The sequence below is a fragment of the Leucopleurus acutus genome (genome assembly GCF_964270905.1).
Source record: "Leucopleurus acutus genome assembly, chromosome: 11".
NCBI lineage: Eukaryota > Metazoa > Chordata > Mammalia > Artiodactyla > Delphinidae > Leucopleurus > Leucopleurus acutus.
In genome coordinates, this window is record NC_139152.1 from 93,054,865 (window position 1) to 93,075,703 (window position 20,839).

At 56.9% G+C, this 20,839-nt stretch overlaps 1 protein-coding gene across 2 annotated transcripts in view; it reads right to left on the reverse strand.

The window, feature by feature from the left end:
• The window catches only part of TMPRSS6 (transmembrane serine protease 6), a 37,883-nt gene that overhangs the window by 12,935 nt on the left and 4,109 nt on the right, over nucleotides 1-20,839 (reverse strand). For both annotated transcript variants that reach the window (XM_082849456.1, XM_082849455.1), the window contains exons 2-10: nucleotides 19,169-19,365; nucleotides 13,973-14,106; nucleotides 12,680-12,747; nucleotides 11,932-12,116; nucleotides 11,627-11,668; nucleotides 8,458-8,662; nucleotides 5,486-5,622; nucleotides 4,040-4,152; nucleotides 3,627-3,736 (exon numbers count right to left, since the gene is read on the reverse strand). In XM_082849456.1, the coding sequence (XP_082705582.1) occupies nucleotides 3,627-3,736; nucleotides 4,040-4,152; nucleotides 5,486-5,622; nucleotides 8,458-8,662; nucleotides 11,627-11,668; nucleotides 11,932-12,116; nucleotides 12,680-12,747; nucleotides 13,973-14,106; nucleotides 19,169-19,364 (1,190 nt within the window). In that variant the 5' untranslated portion in view covers nucleotide 19,365. The remainder of the gene's footprint in view (nucleotides 1-3,626; nucleotides 3,737-4,039; nucleotides 4,153-5,485; nucleotides 5,623-8,457; nucleotides 8,663-11,626; nucleotides 11,669-11,931; nucleotides 12,117-12,679; nucleotides 12,748-13,972; nucleotides 14,107-19,168; nucleotides 19,366-20,839) is intronic.

Sequence of the window (20,839 nt, forward strand, 5' to 3'; positions counted from 1 at the left end):
TGCCAGTGCGTTAGTCGGGACGGCTCGGCCAAGGGAGGGAACAGCTGGCACAGCTGCTCGGAGGATCTGCAGGAAGATTCTGCTCGAGTGTGAGCGCACAGATGAGCACGCGTACGTGCATGGATGTGCGCACACAGGCCCGCACGCTGCCACACACGCTCTGGATCATGCTGCCTAGCTCAACTCTGGTTTCTCTAGTTACGAGCTGGGTGACTTTGTGTGGATGTCTTTGCCTCTCTGTGCCTCAGTCCCTCATTGGTCTATGAAGGAGGCAGTGCGGGGCCTGCTTCCTCACCAGGTTGCTGAGGGTGATGGAAACGGCACCTGAGCTCTGGGCCTGCCTGGTGCAGAGCCCAGAGCCAGTTACGAACTCATGGCCAGTGCCTTCTGGAGCTCCTGCCCATCCCGGCCTGCAGGAGCCGGCGTCCTCCACCCACGATCTCACTTACTCCTCCCTGGATGGGGACCTGCTGCATGCCCACTTTTCAGATGAGTTACCTGAGGCTGGGAGGGGTGAGTCCTCGCTGAATGGAAGGAGAGGAGCCAGGGTTTGAACACTGCTGTGTCTCATTTCAACAGCTAAGCTCTTTCCACCTCTCCAGCCCAACGTGGAATGACATTTCATTAGGAGCTAATAAACACAACTTATTGGAAGACATCTTTCTGATGGGTAAATAATAAAAAGTTGGGGCCCTGGACCCTGGGCAGGCCTAACCCCCTTGTTTTACAGATGAGGAAGGGGGTGTACCCAGAGTTACATGCAGAAACCAGGTAACCAGACGCCCCCAAGCACATCTTCAACCCCCCAGCGGGGGGGGGAGGCTTGGGAAGAGGGAGGAGGGGGTGGGAGTGCCGGGCCTTGTCAAACCTCACCCTCCCACCCCACCCACAACCCAGCTGCACCCTGGTCCCTTGCCACCACTTCAAAAATGCAAAAAGACAAGGACAAGAAGCCAAGTTTTTAGTCCTCCCTAGACCTCAGTTTTCCCACCTGTACAATGGGTGAGGGTAGGGCTCGATGGTCAGCCCAGCCCACTTTCTATAGCTCAACGGTGCTTTGAGACAGTGGGGAAGGTGAGACCCCTCCAACCCCGATAGACTCTGTCACAGTGCCTGAAATTTCACCATTGCACTATCATTCCTTCTGATGAAGACCCTCCCCATCTGTGGTCCACACTTGAAACCCAAGGGTAGCTCATGAAGTCCCAGCCCCCAGTGCCCACACCTTTACCTGACCCTCCTGGCTACGTCAGGGAGGCAGGAAGAAGGCCCTGCAGGGGGAGCACATTGTGGACCACCGTGTGACCTGCTGTTCATGGCTAGTGGTGGGCATGGGAGAGAGGCCCTGACTGCGGACCCATCTGGGTACTACTTAATCCCACTGAGCCTCGATTCCCTTCTCTGGGAAATGGAACGATGATGCCTCTGACATCACAGGCTGTCGGGCCATGAACTGATGCCCTGTGCTGAGCACCAAGCAGGTGGAATGGGGCGCCTGGTGCCAGGGCCCGGCTCCCGGCTCCCGGCTAATGGAATAGCCGTGGCGCTGGGGGCTAAGTGCGGGAGTATCAGGCCCAGGCCCTTCTCACCCCTTCCTAGCCCCTCGCCGAGATATCAGATTCAGCTATGGGGTTGAGAGGGTGGAGGGAAAAAACGTTATCATCATGTGGAGAACCGTGAATCGAGGACCACTCTCAGGGTCACTCTGGGCTCCTGACACTGGGGGGTGAGCCCAGCCATCCTCAGTCTGGGAAGCCCCCAGGCAGGTGGGGAGGGGCCCTGAGGGAGCACCACAGAGGTGGCACAGAAATGCCACCCACATGCTGGGACCCGTGGGACAAGATGCCTTCTGCTCTCCAAAAAGCACCGGGCCAGAGTCACACCACCTGACATCACCCCCAAACAGCACAGGCCTGAACTCACACCCTCGGCACGTCTTCTTTTTCCTTTTAATCATGGTCCCTGATAAATTGCAAACTCCCTGGAAAGGATGATGACGAGTGAACGAGCATCACCAATCCCCGTCCCCTCTCGTCTGGCTGACACTTTTCAAAAGGATCAACCGATAAGCAAAATACAAGCGTTGGACTTCCCTGGTGGCGCAGTGGTTAAGAATCCGCCTGCCAAGGCTGGGGACACGGGTTCGAGCCCTGCTCCGGGAAGATCCCACATGCCGCGGAGCAACTAAGCCCATGTGCCACAACTACTGAGCCCGAGTGCCACAACTACTGAAGTCCACGCGCCTAGAGTCCATGCTCCGCAACAAGAGAAGCCACCCAATGAGACGCCTGCGCACCGCAACGAAGAGAAGCCCCCGCTCGCTGCAACTACAGAAAAGCCCACGTGCAGCAACAAAGACCCAACGCAGCCAAAAATAAAAAATAAATTTATATATATATAAAAAATATATGCAAGCATTGGTGAACGTGGACACCAACCCCAGAATCCAAGAATTCCAGAGTCCTAGAACTTTCCAATTTTAGTGTGCTGGAATCTTGGATACTCAAAATCTTTGAAATCAAGAACCTTGCATATTAGAATCCCAGCCTCCATTAGACCCCTAGGACCTTAGGGTTGGAAGGCGAGCAGACGCCCAATCTGCTACTAGATGTAGAATCTTCTCTTCAGTATCTCTGTACCGCAGGTGGGGAGGGGTCTCCCCAGATCTGCAAGGCTACTTTGAGATCCCTTCTCTCTCCCCAAGCCTCTGCCCCCGCTGCAAAAATGGAACCATGGGAGGGTGTCCTTCTGCTTTCCCTCCATGCCCCCATTATCCCCTGTGCGTGACCCATCCTCTCTGCCTCTGAGGGACGCTCCCGCACAGCATTTAGACACAGAGCCCCTCCCCTTGTTAATACCCCCTCCTTGAATGCCCTAGTTCTCTCCTTCACTCCCCAGACCAGGAAAAGCGCGTCTGCACTGCCTCCGTTCCCTGCTTCCCTTGCAGCCGTCAGGACCAACAGTGGCCCACAGGGTGCCAGCCACAGTGGGCATTTCCCAGCCTTCATCCGACTGATCAAACTGCATCACGTCGACCAGAGGACGGCCTGGCCACGCTGCGTCCTGCCCACCTCCCCAAGGGACTCAATTCTTCCTCAGGAAGTTTGTCACCGGGGGGCAAAGGGCAGGACAGAGAGCAAGGGCTGGCGCCCCACAGGGGGCATGGGTGACTCAGGGTGGCCCTGGGAAGCGGTCGGGTTAGCAAGAGCGGCATGGGCGCTGGCTCTGCAGCTTCACAGCCGGGAAGCCGCTTGAATGTGGCCAACAGCAGGGAGCGGGATAAGCAAGAGGTGTCTGCATTTGCACTTGGGCGGGTTTAGGGAAAGGCACCCTAGCACTGCTGAGTCCTGTGGCTCTGCGTCGTCTCACTTAAGGATTTGGGGTGACAGCACCCAAGGAAATGAAACCATTTCACTCTAACTAGGACCAACATCCAAGGCGGCTGATGACAAATGTGTGTCTGAGACTTCTGGGTGGCAGGAGGGGAGGCTGAGGCCCGGGCTAGGGGCCGGGACAGGGACTGGGTCAAGGGTGAGGCAACAGGCCTGATGCCCCTCTGAGGTCCCAGACCTGGGCTCCCGAGGGGGGTTACCTGCAGGGACAGGAAGGGGGTTCCGGGCGGGTACCTCCGGTTCTGGATGGTCCACTGGCCTTGGGTGCATGGCATGTCGTATTTCTGCCTCCGCAGAGTGTAAGCATCAAACCAGAGGGCCAAGCCGTAGTCCAGGGAGGGCACCTGGGACAGAGGAGCCAGTCACCAGGCGGCCCATGGGCTGCGGCCAGGCGGTAGTCCCACCTCCCAGGACAACAAAGCGGGGAAGGGGCCTGCCAACACAGAGTGCCAGCTGGGGCTGAGGTCTGTCAGTCACTCAGCAAACAGGCGTTGCCATGGCAACAGAACCATCCCACCCGCCCTGGAAGGATTGGTACCCAGAGCTCAGCCTGTGGGTGCTTCAGCAGAGGCAGGACAGTGCTCCCCTCCCAGCTGGGATCCCCGGAGGTCTATAGGGTGCTCTGGGCAGAGGGTAGGTGGGCTCACCGTGAGGTGCCAGGAGCAGTGGGTGCTGGGTGAGTAGTAGCTGGGGAAGTATGGCGTGCTGAGGACACCCTGCAGCTCCAGCCGGCCTTCCAGGGTCAGATTCACCTCACAGGCTTGGCCCGGAGAACAGAAGTTACACAGGGTGCCTTGGACCCACCCCGCTGCACCTGCCAGCAGGTGGGGGGCAGCTGAAACCCATGCCCCCTACTGCCACTAAACAGTACAGCCTGATGACTGAGTGTGAATGTGTGACCTTGGGCCTCAGTTTCCTCATCTGTGAAACAGGGACAATAACAGTACGTACCTCATAGGGTAGTTGAGTGGATTAAACAGACGTGGTATGTAGTAAGTGCTCAATAAATGTTCGCTACTGACATCAGCTGTGCAACCCTTCACGGTTTACTGAATGTGCTCACTGCTGCGCCAGCCTCACAGTTACGGGGGTTGGGGAGGGAGAATCGATCCCCTTTTCAAAGATGAGGTTTGCGGAAGAGGAGCCACTTGGCTGACGTCACACAGTGAGAGGGCGAGGCATGGGTAGCAGGTGTGTTCCCAGCTAGCACAACACCTTCCATGGAAGTCAGGGGCCCTAAAGCCCCCATTCCCTCCCTGTAGAGCTATGTCAGAGACGCCCATGAGAACGGGCAGCTCTGGTACCTCTTTAGCTCCAGGGACTCCCAGGGGTCACCTGTGGACCTGGGCCACCAGCAGGAGACCAGTGGGGTGGACACCAGGGGACGGAGGGGAAAGCCGGTGGGAAGAGGCAGACTGACGGCAGAGGCGGGGAGAGGCTCTTTGTGTAGCTCCTGTTTGCAACCCTCCCTTCCACTGAGCCCAGGACAGCCCAGGACAGCCAGCCAACGGGTGTGAAGGGTGGGACGTGCTCTTCCTGAGAAAGGGGGTGGAGGAGGGGGAATCTGGAAGCAGGAGGAGAGTGGGGAAGTCTCAGTGGGGCAGCCTGGGGGACCCTTTCCCAAGGAATGCTGGGACTCGCCCTCCCCTGAGCCATCTCCAGGGACGACTGTGTGGTTGGCCTTTGGTGTGAGAGGGTGTCTGGTGGACCCCACGCTCGAGGCTCAGCCAGGGTGGGTGCAGAGGGAAGAGGGGGCAGGGGAGGACAGAGAGAGGAGGGCAGACAGACAGTAAACTCAGGAAAGAAAGAGTCAGAAAGAGGGCAGGAGAGAGAATGAGGGGGAGATGAGGGAGGGCGGGAGAGAGGGGCAGGGGAGGGGGTGAGGGAGAAGGTGGGGGAAATGGAGCGAGAATAGAGAGAGATAAAGGGGGTCCAGGGGTGGGGGTGAGGTTGGAGAGCAGAGGCGCTTCCAGAACCTTCCCTCCCCCATCCCATCCCCAACCAGAGCAAAGAAGGTGAAGGCAAGCCCGAGGAGCACCCCTGGCTTCTGCCTCTGTGCCCCTCCCATCCCCTGGGGACCCCTGACCCCTCACCCTCGAAGGCCACGGGCTGCACGGAGAGCACGAAGGGGTCATAGTAGCTGTGCAGGCCCTTCTTCCAGACCACCGCCATGACGGCGCCCGATGCCAGGACCTCCACCACGGGCTCCTGGCGACTGCAGCCATAGACCCTGGTGGGACAGAGAAAGGTGGCGACGGGGGAGGCAGGGTCTGAGACGGGCATCAGGGGGGGCAGCGGGTTTCCGGGAGGAGCAGAGGAGGAGGGATTGGCAGCCTATACATCTGGGTCTTCGGCTAGTCTGCTGTGTGTCCTCAGGCAGGTGTCTGACCGTCTCTGGCCCAGGGGGCTGACTGGAGGCCCTGTAAGGGTCAGGCCAGCTCCTCAGGGGAGAGAAGCCAAAAGGTTACCCAGACTTCTGGAGCTTACAATTCGACTGTGAGGGCTCATTCCAGGCCCATAGCACCCCTCCACCCCCTCAGAATCCCTGTGACCCCTGAGTGCCCAGTAGGCAGACCAGACTGGCACTATACACGCTGGCTGGCCACACCTGACCCCTGGCCCTGTTCTGGGCTGGAATAGAAAGAAGACAGGTGTGCGGTCTGGTGATCCCTTGGGCACCTCAGGATTCTACCCAGAGCCTGCCATGGGGGAGGCACAGAGGAAATAGCAGTATCTTAGAATTCTAGACTCTTAGAAGAATGTCAGCCCTGAAAAGGCTTTTCAGAGATTGTCAAGGTCAACCGCTTGGTTTCCAGGTGGGGAAACCCAGGCTCACGAACGTGCCAAGGCCCCACCCTGGGTCCACAGCAGAGACAGACCCACGCTAGGCACTGCCTGTGACGGCGCCTGGCGCCCCTGCTGTGTCCATGCCCATGGTCGGCCCATCTCAGGTGGGGTGCTCCCGGCTTCCCTCTCCCTCACTCTTTGCCGACATCTGCCAAACTTCCCCTTGCCTCCGACAGAATTCTCTGGAGCCCTTGCTAATCGGTGGACCAATTCCCAGAAAGCTAATAACCCTGCTTCCCCCGGAGGGGGCACGCCAGCATCCAGCTGCGGGGTACCGCCTGGCCGGCGCCGGCCCTGGAGCTCTGGCCTTGACCGATGGGAGTGGGCGGCCACGTGGGGGGCTGCAGGCACCCAGGGAAGCGCGAGAAATCCAAGCACAGCCTCAAAAACACCACCCACAGCAGCCCTGGCAACCCTGGCCACTGTGGAGGGGAGACTGAGCAATCCCAGGAATTTCCCCAGGAGGGTCCTGGGGCCCCAGGGTCCTGGGAAGGGGCATTTCCCCTGGCCTCCGCCTGGCCAGGCACTGGTCCCCACTTCCTCATCCTCCTGCTTTGACTACCGCTGGCTTGATCTCACTGCAGGGGGCGGGGGGAGGGGTCCACCCTGCGGTACCAGGCCCTCCCCAGCTCCGCTGCTCCTCTCCTCCAGGAGGTGGGAGGTAAGATATTCGGATTAAGAGGGACCTGAGGTCGCCTTTATTGGTTGCTTTTAATATTGGGGATTTCTTTTATTTACTTAGCAGCTGAGCCCTTGTTGTAACTAAAACGAGGTGAAAGTTGGTGGAGGTCCCACCAGCTCCCCCCGCCCTCCAACCCCGCCCCCACGTCTTCCCATTACCACCAAAGTCCCCCCTTCATGGTCTGGGGTGCAAGTCTGAGGACCTCTCCAGTCTTGTCTGACCCATCATTTTACACCTTCTCCAAGGGTCTGAGACGGAGTGAGCCACCTGGTGCCACAGTGAGTAGGGACAGAGCTGAGCTGGCAGTCAGGTCCCCTCTGCAGCAGCAGGCTGCGGGGGGCACTTGGAGAAGCCCCAGGGAAAGCGCTGAAGCGTTCCCACCCTCATCATTCCTGGAAATGAGCTGTGTCTGGCTTCTCTGGGCTCCCCAGGGCCCTCCAGGAACCCAGCCCACGCACACGCCAGATGGCGGTCAGCACGTGGCAGGGCGGTGGGGGGGCGGGGGGAGGGCTGCAGATGAGAGCACAGCCTCAGACCCTGGAGAGTCAGAGAGGCCCCAGGGGAGGGGGCCGGGGAGAACCTTCACCCAGCTCACCCTTCAGGACTGCCCTTGATCTTGAACATGCAGGTCCCACCCCCATCCCGAAAGCTGGAAGCTGGGTGCCTGAGAAAGACAGAGGAGGCAGCAGCCTGGTGCCCCACGGTGTCCCCTGACCTCCTACAGACCTACTCCCCTCTCCCACCCAGTGGGGGGGTGATCAGGCTCCTGGAGGCCAAGGCCATTTCCAGCCCCTTCATGGTCTCCCCACAGCCCACCACCTGCCCGCCTTCTGCATTCCATGTCATATCCTAAAGCCCTTCTCCTCTGCTCAAGAACTTTCTGTTAGTTCCTCACTTAGCAAGTATTAAGGTTCAGATAGCTCCTGGCATTCCATGCCCTTCGTGACTCAGCCCCAACTCGACTCTATATAGTGATAGTAGTAATGGATAGCTACTGGATGTTTAATGGATACATTTAATGTATAGTAATAATGGACAGCATTACTGTGTGTGAGGAGCCTGGCCCAGCAGGTCTGATTTAAATCCTCGCAATAACCCTGCAAGGTAGGCATGGCTGTGCACCCATTTTACAGGTGAGGAAACTGAGGCGCAGAGAGGCAAAGTAACTTGGCTTTCTAGAGCACACTGCTAGAAAGCGGTAGAGTATGGTTGGAAGTCTGGGGCTGCCAGACTCTGGAGCATTCTAACAAGATCACGTCGCCTCCCAGAGCTGACCTTAGGGGTCATCTAGTACACCTGTTTTGTTATAAATGGGGAAAACGAGGCTAGGGGAGGGGAAGGGGATTGCTCACAGCACATAGCCTTTTCCAGTCTCCTCTCACCATCTCCCTCTGGGCTGGCCTCACTGTCTCCCGGATACCAAATACCAGGGCCTGGGGTCACACAGCCCCTTGTCTCAGAACACTGGGTGTGGCTTTGGCCCCACACCGTCACCCCCTTCCCAACCTGCCCCCCACTGCCCTCCCAGGGACTCACGAGGTGATCAGCCTCCTCTCGAGGGGCCCAGCCACATCGTACATGGCCAGCCGGTCCCGGCAGTCAGCCAGCATCCACTCGAGCCGGAGTTTGAGCATGAGATCCTCGGGGCCCTGCAGGTGCCACAGGCAGCTGGAGGCCAGGGGGTCGGGCCCCTTCAGCCGGAGGACCTGGCCCTGGCCCACGTAGCTGTAGCGGTAGCAGCCTGGAGTGGGGAGAGGGACAGGCCCCCTGAGCCCTGTTAGCTGGGAGGAGAGACCCGCGGTGGGCCCAGCCCTGTCAGGTCCTCACCCAAGCAGGGGTGGGGCGAGGAGAGTAGCTGGATGGGGGTCAGCCCACATATGCTATATCCCAGCTTTCTGTTTCCCTACTGCCCCATCCCCAGCCTCCTCAACCATGCACTCATTCATCGGTTCATTCATTCGTTCCCTTAGCACTCACTGAGCTCTCCATGCCAGGCGAGCGCCAGAGAAAGGTCCCGTCACTGCCGGGAGCAACGGGAGCAGCAGGGACAGATGCAGGCACTGGGCGGAATAGCTCGGAAGTGAGGGCTCCCAGGGAAGTCCTGGGAGGTCACAGAGTGAGGAAAGGGCCGCAGGCCAGGGCGGACAGGGGACTTTGAGTCAGGAGGGCAAGTGGAAGGAGGGAGGCAGGACCCAGATCACGCCCAGGAGAGAAGCCTTTTCCTCCTGCGGCCGTGGGAGCCATGGAAGGTTAGGCAGGGCTGGGACACGGTCGGGCTTGGATCACAGACTCCTCTGGCTACTGGGAGCAAAGCTGAGGAGGCCGGGAGACCAGTGGGATGACCAAGCAATAAGGGGAGCGGGCTGGGGCCTTCATTTCAGGTGGAGAGAAGGGAGTGTGTTCCAGTGGGGCTGGGAGGCAGCCCGGGTAGAGGAAGGGAGCTCAAGCTAGCATGCTGCCATAAGTATGTCGTTTAAACGTCATCATGAGCCTGTGAAGCAGGGAGGATGGCTGCTCTGCCAGGAAGCAGTAAGGATTCGGGAGTAAGCCCCGGATGTGGGAGGCAGCCAGTATGCGGGGAGTCCAGACGCTGCGTGGTCGTCCCGGCACCACCTCTTATCAGCTGCGTGACTCTGGGCCAGTCACTCAGCCACCCTGAGTTCCGTCAAATGGACAAAGTACTAACCCCTGTCCCACCTCCTTCTCTGTGTGGTTCTGAGGACCAGGAAGGGAATGGAGGTGAGTGAACAGGCTTTGCTCTGATACTGCTGTCTCTTGTTCAACTTCTTCTCCCCTGGCCATCCTGACTCCAGCTGGGGAGCCGACCTCCCCAGGGAGAGACCTCTGACATCTGCAAGGGGAAGGGTCAGGACCCCTGGGGAAATGTGCCTGGCTGTTCCTAGGCTTTTATATTCTTTAAATCTTGCTCCAAGGTGATGCTTTGCTTTTGCCATTTTAATAATTACTTTTTTTGTGAAGCAAATTAAGTGGAGAGGGATGTGCTGGTTTCTGTTGATAATCAGAAACATCTTTGGGGAGCCTGGGCGAAAGTAAATGAAACTGCCTTCTGTGTTCTCCTCACCTGGCCCCTTCCCCGCTGGACCTGACAGATTCCTACCTACCCCCCAATCCTGAGTCTGTTGCCCCCTCCTCCATGAAGCCTTCCAGGACCCCCCGGTCAGGAGCAACTCCTTCCTCCCTCTAGAAGCACATCCCTTCCTCTGCTTTGGCTCACAGCTCCCAGGGTCCACCTCTGTCCCCAGGGCAGAACGATTCCCTTTCTGCACTGCCTCCAGGACCTCTGTCCTAGCCCTGGCACTAGGTGATGTGAGATTCCGTTTATGTGTGTGTCTCCCTCATGGGGCTCAGAGCTCCTCCGAGGGCAGGGGTGAGGACACGGTCAGCTGGTGTCTTCAGAGCAGGCATGGGGCCTGGCATGGACAAACCGCCCCAAAAGCCTGTTTAGAGGACTTGAATTGTCATCCTCGCCCCATTAGGCATTGCGCTCCAGGAGGGCAGGGGCTCTGGACATGCACTGAACTAAATAAGGATCATGATAAAGCAACTGCCAGAAACTTGGGGACACGTGGACACCCGGCACAGCCAAGGGCAAAGGAAAGGCCCATTCCAGACCAAGGGTCAGAGCAACATGTGCACCAATGCAGTGTTAGATGATAGACAGATGACAGATAAGCACAAGATGTGTTTCTTGTGCTCTCCTTTGGACACAAGGAGGGAACATCCTACTGGTCCCTTCATCAGTGAGTTAAATCAATCTTTGATATGTGCTCATATCTTTGTATGAGAATCATGATTTTCAGTATTTGAAAATTGTCCTTTGACTCCATCACCTCCATTCACCAAGGAAATAAGCATGTGACCAGCCACATGGGAGGAGAGGAAGGTCAGAAAAGGTATAACCAGGATGTCAACTCTGCCTCCCCAGGTAGTCTAGGAAGAATCTGGGAATTTTGGAACTCACGCTCGGAGCCACAGGGTACAGTAGCCTAGGTGACACATTGCACAAGTGCAGGAGTCTCCAGTCACACAGACCATAACGTGGGCAGTGTTCCCTGGCGTTGTGCAGCATGGTGGCCCTGCTGGTGCTTGGCTTCCCAGGGTTCAGTGGGAAGACTGGAGCCCCTTGGAGAAAAGCAAGGTGACTCTAGCAATAGGGCATGGGGGTGGGGTGGGAGGAGAGGGCAGATTAGCCTGGCTGGCTGAGAAAGGGAAGGAAAAATTGGAGGGAGTATCCTTGAATGTGACAGAAATATCTCCCAGAGATCAAGTTTTAAAGCCAAAGTGTTGATATACCTCGAATTGGCAAGATTATTTTCTACCATCAGTGGAAATGGTAGATTGTGGGCAAATGGAATTCCATGATCGAAAAGTAGGGTCACATTGACGTGCAAGTAATCTGCTACTCGCTCACCCCCCACACACGCAACACACACATACTTTTGTACAAGACACACACACACACACACACACACGTGTTCACATGTGCACAACACCGCCTCCCCTCCCCCCACAAGCCCCCAGTCTCGCTCAGGACCCATCACTGAGGCCACCGTGGTGCCCCCTGGGTAACCCCAGACCATGCCTCCTGCACCCATAGAAGCCATGTGGACCCCTGACACTCAACCAAACCAAGGAAAACACTGACTCAAAAGGAAAGTGGGGGGGAAAAACCAAAGTCGCGTACCCAGCGTGGAATTCAGTGCAACTATGTCTTTCACACTGGCTTCTGTTAAAAGGAAACGAACAAACAAATAAACAGAGATCAAAAATAAATAAATAAAATGAAATACAAAATAAAAATAGAAGAGACTATCAGAGCCAGCCTGTCTGACATTGACCCTGACTGCCCACCCTCCCCCAGGCCCCCGCCCCTCAGTCCTGGCTCCTGGCCACTCAGTGGGGGGCCCATCCCCGAGAGCATCCCAGCCCTGGCAGCAGCCTTCCCAGGCCTTGCCAGACCGTCCCACGTTCCCCGTCCCCAGTACTGACCCAGGATCACCAGGCCCTCGGGGTCCACCTCATACTCGGCCCTGTAGGGAGCAGGGGCCGAGCTGTTGGCCGTGGACAGCAGCTCCTCCACCAGCAGGGCCCGCACCACCTCGGGGCTCAGCATCGGCCGGCGGTGCTCGGGGATTTGGAGGATGAACCAGAAGAAGCAGGTGAGCGGTCCCTCCCTGATGCAGCAGCAGTGAGAGGGGCTGGGGGCGGAGCCTGGGCTTTGGGCCCCGCCCAGCACCCTGCTCCTGATGGGAGCTGGGGGAGGACACCAACTGCGGCTCATGCGCGTTGAGCGCTTACTACTTGTCAGGGTCTGCTCTCCACTATCACTTGGAAGTCTCCTAACAACCTCTGAGGAAGGGGCTCTCAACAGCCCCATTTCACAGATGAGAAAACTGAGGCACGAGAGGTTAGGTTGTGTGCCACGGACCCTGTCATAAGTGAATGGGACAGCTGCCTACCGCTCCTCCATGTCCTCACCTGATACCCGTCAGGCCGTTGCTAAGGGCGCCACGGCCACTGTCTAGGGTAATCCCTACCACACCATTGTGCCTATTCTCCAGATGAGAAAGCCAAGCTGGGTGAAGGGAGGTCACCTTGCAGGAAGCCAAGTTTCCTCTCCGTGCCTCAGTTTCCCCATTTTAAAACATGAAGCCATTGCCTCAGAAGCCTACAGTGTCTTTCATTCTTTGAGTCTAAAGATCTAGCAGGGGCCGGTCGTGGGGCCCGGGCGACTCACCCAAAGGAGTAGACGGAGCTAGAGTTGTAGTAAGTACCCAGGCAGGTGCTGGCAATGAGCTCCTTGAGCTAAAAGGAGGGGAAAAAAGCAGAGCCCCCTGGTGACCCTCTGTAGAAACTCCCTCCTGCCCTGGGATGCCCTTTGCCCCTCCCAGCAGCCCTGCTTGACAGAGGAGCCTATGGGGTAGAGAGGCTTTCCTGTGGTCACACGGTGGGCAGTGACCACGCCGGGAAACAAACCTCATTCCATCTTTTTACCCCTCCCCCTACACCCGGGCACTGCCCCTGACACCTCCACGTCTACCAGCTCTGACCTCAGTCAGACCGCCAGTGGCCTCTCCCCCTCATCAGAAGTCACTCCTCGACTCTGAGAAGCCCCACTAGGTTCCCAAGTCCCCTCCTCAGCCCCAGCCACCAGCCACGGGAGCTGAGCTGGCTGGTCTCTGCACGTGTTCAGTGGCAGTGCCACCGGCAGGGTGGAATGCAGGACTGTGGGCTCTTAAAGCACTCTGAACGGCGTAGAGGTAATGTCCACACTGTCCTCTCTCATTTCAACCCCACGACAACCCTACAGACAGGCACTGTTGTTGTCACTCCACTTTACACGGAAGGAAAGAGAGCCTTGGGCGGGTCTCCCAGAAGCGGGTCCTGAGGCAGGCGGCTTATTTGGAGGTGATTCCAAGGAACACCAGTGGGGAAGACAGATGGGCAGGGAGGCAGCCATTCACGGCTGTGAAGGTGCCGGCCAGAGCTGTGGCAACTGAGGTGCCAGCCGACAGGGACCTCTGAGAGGCTGCGGGGGCATCTTCAGAACCGCTCCCACCAAGGGCCAAGGGAGCCGGGGTATTTATCCACCTTCTCCATCCCTCACGTCTGAGGGTTGCTGCTGGGCGTAACTCCTCAGCACTTCCGGCCCGCCCTTCAGGGTGCTGTCCTGCGACCTAAGAGTGACAGGTGCTGGCCATGGGAGACCATCCCCAGTGAAGTAAGCCATTGCCCGGCAAGAGAGGGTGTGTGGCTGGGTCCGGGCAGCATCCCTGCACTGCCCTAATTTCCTAAGGTCATGCTTCTACTAAGTGGCACAATCAGGATTTAGTCCAAGTGCATTTGACCCCAGAGCCCACTACCTTTCCCACCACCCTACACCACCTCGTTTCCATTGTGCTTGGAACAGGGCTCTGATCCCAGTGAGTGTGCTGGATGGACTAACCCACTGGCTTGACGTGATCAGGCCCCTCCCCTCTCCCTTCTTGTCCCCACCATCCTTCCCTCCCATCCCCGCAATCCTTCCTACCATCATCTGAGCTTTGGTGGTTTCACTGCGGAAGGCACTGGACTCCCGGCGGGCAAGGTCCTGGGAGAAGTGGCGATTGAGCACGCGGAGACTGCCTGAGTATACCTGGCTGACCGTCATCTCTGCCTTGTGCCCTACCCAGAAAGAAACCAGCAAAGTTAACCAAGGGAACAGATGGGGACGGCTCCTGTGTCCCCCACACCTTCTTCTGCCACCCTGAACACCCAGCTCAGCCTCCAGCATCTTGGGCCTCCAAGGCACCACCACCATCATCATCATCTTTGTCACTGTCATTCAGAGTGTGTGTAGTGACAAACTGGTCCCACAACGCCAGGGAGGAGAGAGGCCAACTGATGAATGGTGTCCCAGAGGCTCCCAGGCAGAAGCTGACACAGTGATCGGTCCAGGACACAGATGCCGAGAAACCCACATGGGCCCAGCAGGTCACGTTCTTGGTTTAGCACCTCTGTGTTGTCCAGCGGGTTGTCCAGGTGGCACCTACCATGTGGGGTACACTGATAAACCAAGACAGATGGGTCTCCCTGTGTGGAGCTGACAGTAGTGGGTAAGGCAGGTGTTCCCCCAGTAACCGTACAACCTGTGGGATTCATATGCCAGCAGCGTCTTGAAGAAGCACAAGTTGCTATTGAGGGGGGGACATGACAAAGAAAACCTGGGCCAGGGTGACCCTCCATCTGAGATGGGAGGAGTGGAGAGTAAACTGGGAAGAGGGGAAAGAAGGAAGTACCTTCAGGGCAGCAGGAAGAGCACGTGCAAAGGCCCTGCGACAGAGGGATCATGGCGAGGAGCAGGGCCAAAAGCCTGTTTGGCTGGAGCAGTCAGATAGGGGGAGGTATAATAAGAGATTGAGACATCAGCAGGGCAAGATTTTGGTCTTTCCCTAATGAGCAAGGGAAACCACGCAAGGTTTAAAATCAGGGATGACGTCATCAGATTTCCATTTTGCAAAGATTGTTTTGGCTGATGTGAAGACAATAGATTCACAGCCCAGGGTTTATACCCCTATTCAGTCATTTATTCATTCATTCAATAAATATTTATTGAGAACCTGCTATGTTTAGGGACTGGCCTAGAGCACTTGGGAATATACCAGTATAACAATGAACAAAATAATCAAGAAAAAACAAACCTGTCCTTCAGAGCTTGTAGTCTAACAAGAAAGACAGACAATAAACAACAAACATAGGGCATAACACGTTGGAGGTGTAAGTGGCGTGGAAATCAAGGGCTGGTGTGGGCTGCAACTTGGAGGCCAGAGAAGAGGGAGATGGTATCAGCCATGTGGATGTTAATCTATGGGACGAGCACTTCAGGCAGCAGACTGGCAAGTGCAAAGGCCCTGGGGCAGGAGCTTGTCTGGATGTTTGAGGAACAGCAAGGAGTGAGCTAGGGGAGGGCAGGAGGAGATGGCACGGGGGAGGGGGAGGTCATGTAGGGCCTTGCAACCCTGGAAGGACTTTGATTTTTGCTGAGTGAGACAGGAGCCTGGGAGGCTCTAAGCAGAGAAGTTAGATGATCTGATTTGCTTCGTAAAAATATCCCTCTGCCTTTGTGTTGAGAACAGGCTCTAAGGAGGCAAAGGCAGAAGCAGAGAGAACTACAGGAGGCTCCTGCAGCCGTCAAGTGAGAGTGGTCCAGGGGAGACTGGACCAGGCTGCGCAGCGAAGAGGGAGAGAAGTGATTGGAGTCAGCATATGTTTTGGGGTTAGAGAGGACCAGGTTTGCTGGTGGCAAATTGGGGCTGGGGAGTAAAAGAAAGAGAGCAGTTAGGGGAGCAACGGGAAGGATGGAATGGCCACCACCTGGGATGTTCTCTCCATTTTTTTTTCAATTCTAAAGGATTTTCTTAGGTCACTTATTTAGTTATTTATTTTTTTGCAGTACGCGGGCCTCTCACTGCTGTGGCCTCTCCCATTGCGGAGCACAGGCTCCAGACGCGCAGGCCCAGTGGCCATGGCTCACGGGCCCAGCCGCTCCGCAGCACGTGGGATCTTCCCAGACCGGGGCACGAACCCGCGTCCCCTGCATCGGCGGGCGGACTCTCAACCACTGCGCCACCAGGGAAGCCCTCTTAGGTCACTACTGATGATACCCTAAAGTTATATACCATTTTCTCAACATCTCGAACTTCCAAAAATCTCATATATAAACACACATTGCCTCTGAAACATGGAAAATCAATAGTTCAATATCATTTTATATTAACAACTGGTAAACATCAATTAAAAATGAAAGCCCCGGGGCTTCCCTGGTGGCGCAGTGGTTGGGAGTCCGCCTGCCGATGCAGGGGACGCGGGTTCTTGCCCCGGTCCGGGAAGATCCCACGTGCCGCGGAGCGGCTGGGCCCGTGAGCCATGGCCGCTGAGGCTGCACGTCCAGAGCCTGTGCTCCGCAACGGGAGAGGCCACAAGAGTGAGAGGCCCGCGTACCGCAATAAATATATATATATATATGAAAGCCCCTTTAAAATATCCTCAAAAGGTAGACTGACAATTCACAGGAGAGTTAACTGTCAGTGGGGTCTGAGATGCACTTAGACATCCTGAGGGAGGGGCAGGCCCCGGTGATACAGTGGCGCTCAAGGGAGAGGCCCAGACTGGAAATGAAAATTTGGGAATCTTCAGGGCATAAGGGAATGTCGGGGTGGCGGGGGAGCAGAGAGGAGGAGGAGGAGAAGTCACCATGAGCTGAGGGAAAAGAAAGTGTGGGCGCCCTGGAAGCCAAGTAAGGATAACGTGTCAAGGAGGAGGCAGGGAGGCGCCCGGTCACGTGCTGCCAATGGAACAAATGCAACGAGGACTGACCGCCGGATTCTGCAACGTGAGGACTGGTGACCCTTACAAGCACTGTTGGAGTTTCGGGGGTGAGGGGCAGGGAGTCAGATCAGAAAGGGCGCCCGAAAGAGGCGTGGAACGGGGGGCCGAAGCGTTTTCAAACAACAGGGATTTGCTGCAAAGGGGAGCAGAGAAATGGCTGTGTGTGTGTGTGTGTGTGTGTGTGTGTGTGTGTGTGTGTGTGCAGGCACGAGAGGGATTCGGTACAGGAGCAACGAGAAGCCCTGTACAGTGATGGACGATGCCACCGGAGGAGAGAGGGGACATGGCTGGAGCCTGGCCACCACGAGGACAAAGGGAGTGGGATCTGGGCCGGGAGGACAGCTGACTTTCGATGGGGCAGGGCTGGTTCACGCGTGGGGATGGGCAGAGCACAGAGCACGTGGGTACAGCTGGGAGGGCATCTATGGGGCTTCCCTTCGGAGTGGTTCCGTTTTCTCATTGAAGCAGGGGGCAAAGTGGGTGGGGGGTGAGGGAGGTTTGAGAATAAAGCATAAAACTGTGGCCCAGGAGAGCAGGAGGAGGAGAAGACCAGGGAAATACAGCTGGGCGGCATGAAGGGCCCCGCTACTGGGCTCCAAGTGGACCAGCCCAGGGCCCACCGGCCTTGGGAAGCCGGCCCCCACCCTCTCCTCTCCTGGGCCACTTTCTGGGTCAGGCTGCCACTTAACCAGTCATTCGCTCCTTCAGGCTTATCCTGTTCCAGTGCAATAGGCCTCTCGTACAGCTCCCCTTCCAGCCCAGACACAGCGTGTCTCTGACTCATCTCCTCGTCCAGTGCCCGGTACCCAGAGCACAGCCTGGCCCAGCGTGGGAGGAATCGTTCACATATCTCCAAAAGTGCCTCCTCTGTCCTCATCCCTCTGGGGAAGGGGTTGGCTTCCCCCAGTGGAGGCTTTGGGGCACCCACCCCCTGGGTCCTCAGCCCCACGGAGCACCCACCCCCAGCGGGGTGATTCACTCTAGGAGTGTAATCAGGAGAAATCAGACTCTGAGAAGAAAGACAATTGGCAGGTGAGTTCCTGGCCCTCCAGCCTGACTCTCTATGGTTTCCCCTTAAGACTAATTATCCCGCAGCCTAAGGAGGCCTCGGCAGCCCCGTGTTATCTGGGGCGCCGGCTTCCTGCCGGCGGTGAAATGCACACAGCTTCCACTCCCGGCCTGCGTTGCTCGGCTCTGAACAGAATCACAGTCCGTCCGGCATCACGGCCGGTGGGTCCTCATCAGATCCAGGCTTCCTAACAGCTTCAACCCGGGGGTTCCAGAATACCCCCCACCTCGACCCCCTCTAGAGCTGGGCCGAGGCTGAGCTCCCCAGTGGCTGCTCCAAAAGGGGTCCCCATTCCTTTCAGTGGACCTGAAATTCCACCAGGAGATGCAGTCAGTAAGAAAATGATCTAACTTTTGCAGAGTGCTTAATGGGAGGTCTCTGATCACTTGGGCGAGGTGGGCTGTCCCTGCTAGGGTTCCACCGGGGCACCCTCTGCTTTCTCTGTCCTAGCACATGCCAAGCATTATGGTGAGAACAGAACTATCTCTACAGCCTGGCACAGAGCTGGCATATAGGAGGTCCTCAGTACTGAATGAATGAACAGAAGGATGGACGAATGGACCCAGAGCATGGGCCAGTTGCTCCTGGGGCTCCAGGGGACTGACTGAGGGCTGTGATACCAGAGAGGGAGGGGCCAAAATTCAGGACATGGGAGATGCGGGAGCTACCTGCTCTGGGCATTCTTGCCCTCCCCCCACCCGCACCCACATTCCCTCTGGGTTGAATTCCACATGTGCCCATGCTGGGGTGTAAAGCCATCTACGTGCATGGACACCCCCCTGGACACCTGAGTTCTGTGCCCCCCTCCCCTTCGTTCCCACTCATGCTGGGCCCTGGAGACCCCAAGATGATAGAGCTATGGTCCCCACCCTAGAAGAGCTCCCAGATCGGCCTCCAGTGAGCAGACGCACTCATTGGTGCCAGGCACCACCAGCACCACTGGGCCTCCTCCAGCTGAGCCTGGTGGCTCCAAGCCCCAGGGGCAACCCAGGAGGGCTGCAGGCAAGGGGAGGCAATGTTTACACCCCTTCAGCTTGTCACTTTACAAGAACTGGGTACTGGGAGAGCACTCCTTCCGCAGCTGCTGGGAACTGTGGCCACTAGGCCCCAGCAAGGAACTTGCACTCCCATCTCATGGGACAGGAACGGAGACTCAGAGAGAAGTGCATGTCCAAGGTCACACAGTGGTTTCTAGGCATTGCTGAGCCTGGAATCCTGATCTGTCCTGCTGTGCCCCCTCGACCACCCCAAGTCCTCCCCAGGTACCTTTCCCAAGGGCCCCGCAGTTACCTAGGAGATACCAGAGCAGGACCCCCAGTGAAGCCAACACAACCAGGGCCAGCCAGAGGGGAGCCAGGCGGAGGTGGTCGCGGACTTTTCTCTTGGAGTCCTCGGGGGCCTTAAACATCCCCTCTGGCTCTGCCTCTTCTCCATCACCTCCATCGCCCTGCCCGCCAGCCGCTTGGGGGGCCTCAGCCATGGGCATCCTGGCAAGGAAACAGACCAGGGTTGGAAAAAGCCTGGCATTTGCAAGGGAGTCTTTACTGAACACCAACCTTGCGCAGAAGTAAGATGGCACCCCTGCCTTTTGGGGGAGGAGGAGAATAACGCCAGCTAGCAGTAATTGAAAGTGAGCACTGAGCCCGCTCACAGAGGAGCGAAGCACGTCTCAGAGCAACTCGCCCGGGTGACCAGCTGGACCTGGTCTGGCTCCAGAATCCCTACCTTTGCATCTGCGGTCAGAGGAGAGTTGGAGGTTTCACTGCCTGAACCCCACCCCCCGAGGTACCCGCAGATGGAACTGGGGTGCATACACGGAATACAAGTTTCTGTAAACCAGCTCCTCTTGCCCTCAGCTTCCCTCCCATTCGGGGGATGTTTTTTCCTTCCTCCTGTTTCTCAACAGCAAAGCTTCCACAACATCGATTCAATCCATTCACTTCACCCTCCCCCAGAAGCCCTGAGCCGGCTCTGTGCCGAGCCAGGGACTGCCTTCCAAGGAGCGCCGCCCCTCTTTTCTCCCCACTGCCCCAAAGTCTCTTAGGGGCAGAGGAAGGAGAAGGAGACAAAAACTAATATTCATTTAGTGTTTGTGCAAGACATTTTACGGATATCACCCCATTTAATCCTCTGGTCACTAGGATGTGGGGACCATGGTCCCCATGCTCTTCCTCAGCCCACTCTGTGTAGACACTTTACATATATTATCTTGCTTAACCTCCAAAAGCCTTTCAAGGTTCTGCACCCATAGGACAGATGAGGAAACTAAGACCCAGAATGTTTTAGCAATAACTCAGTCCAGGGGTTTCCTAGCCTCATTTTCCCAATATGATTTGAATGTCTGGCATTGACAACCAGCCCATTTTGCAGACGGAAAAACTGAAGCCCAGAGAGGCTAAGCCACTCGCCAAAGATCACACAGCAGGTAAGTGGGGGTCGAGCCCAGGTGTCTGACTCCCCGCTCTTTCCACTACTCTGGGCTACTTCCTGTAAATGAGCTGTTAATTAACGAATCATGATGAAATAATACCTGAATGCCACCCTGGCCAGTGCCCCAGACCTGTGGCTGTGTCTCTAGACCCCCAGGCAAACTTCTGAGTGCTATTTGCCTTCTCTGGCAGGTTTTCCCACAGTCCAGAGAAGGTCCTTCACTTGCCCACCCACCAGCAGAGCAAGTAGGAAATGAGCCTCCTCTTACCACATCCCAAAGGCCACTGCGGCTTTAAAATACATCCCCAGGTGTGCGTGGGTGGGTGGGCAGGGTGTCCTTTGCCTTGGGTCTTGGATTTTCACACAGAGGGATTCTGAAAACAGGGATCTTTTGTGATGCTCAAAGGTTCTCAGTCAAGGATCTCTGGCTCCAGCCACAGGGGTCTCCTGAGTGGTCCCCATGGATGCAAGGAAGGGAGGTGACCGCAGGTGGTTCTCACCTGGGTATAGGGCTCCCCTCCACCCCAACCA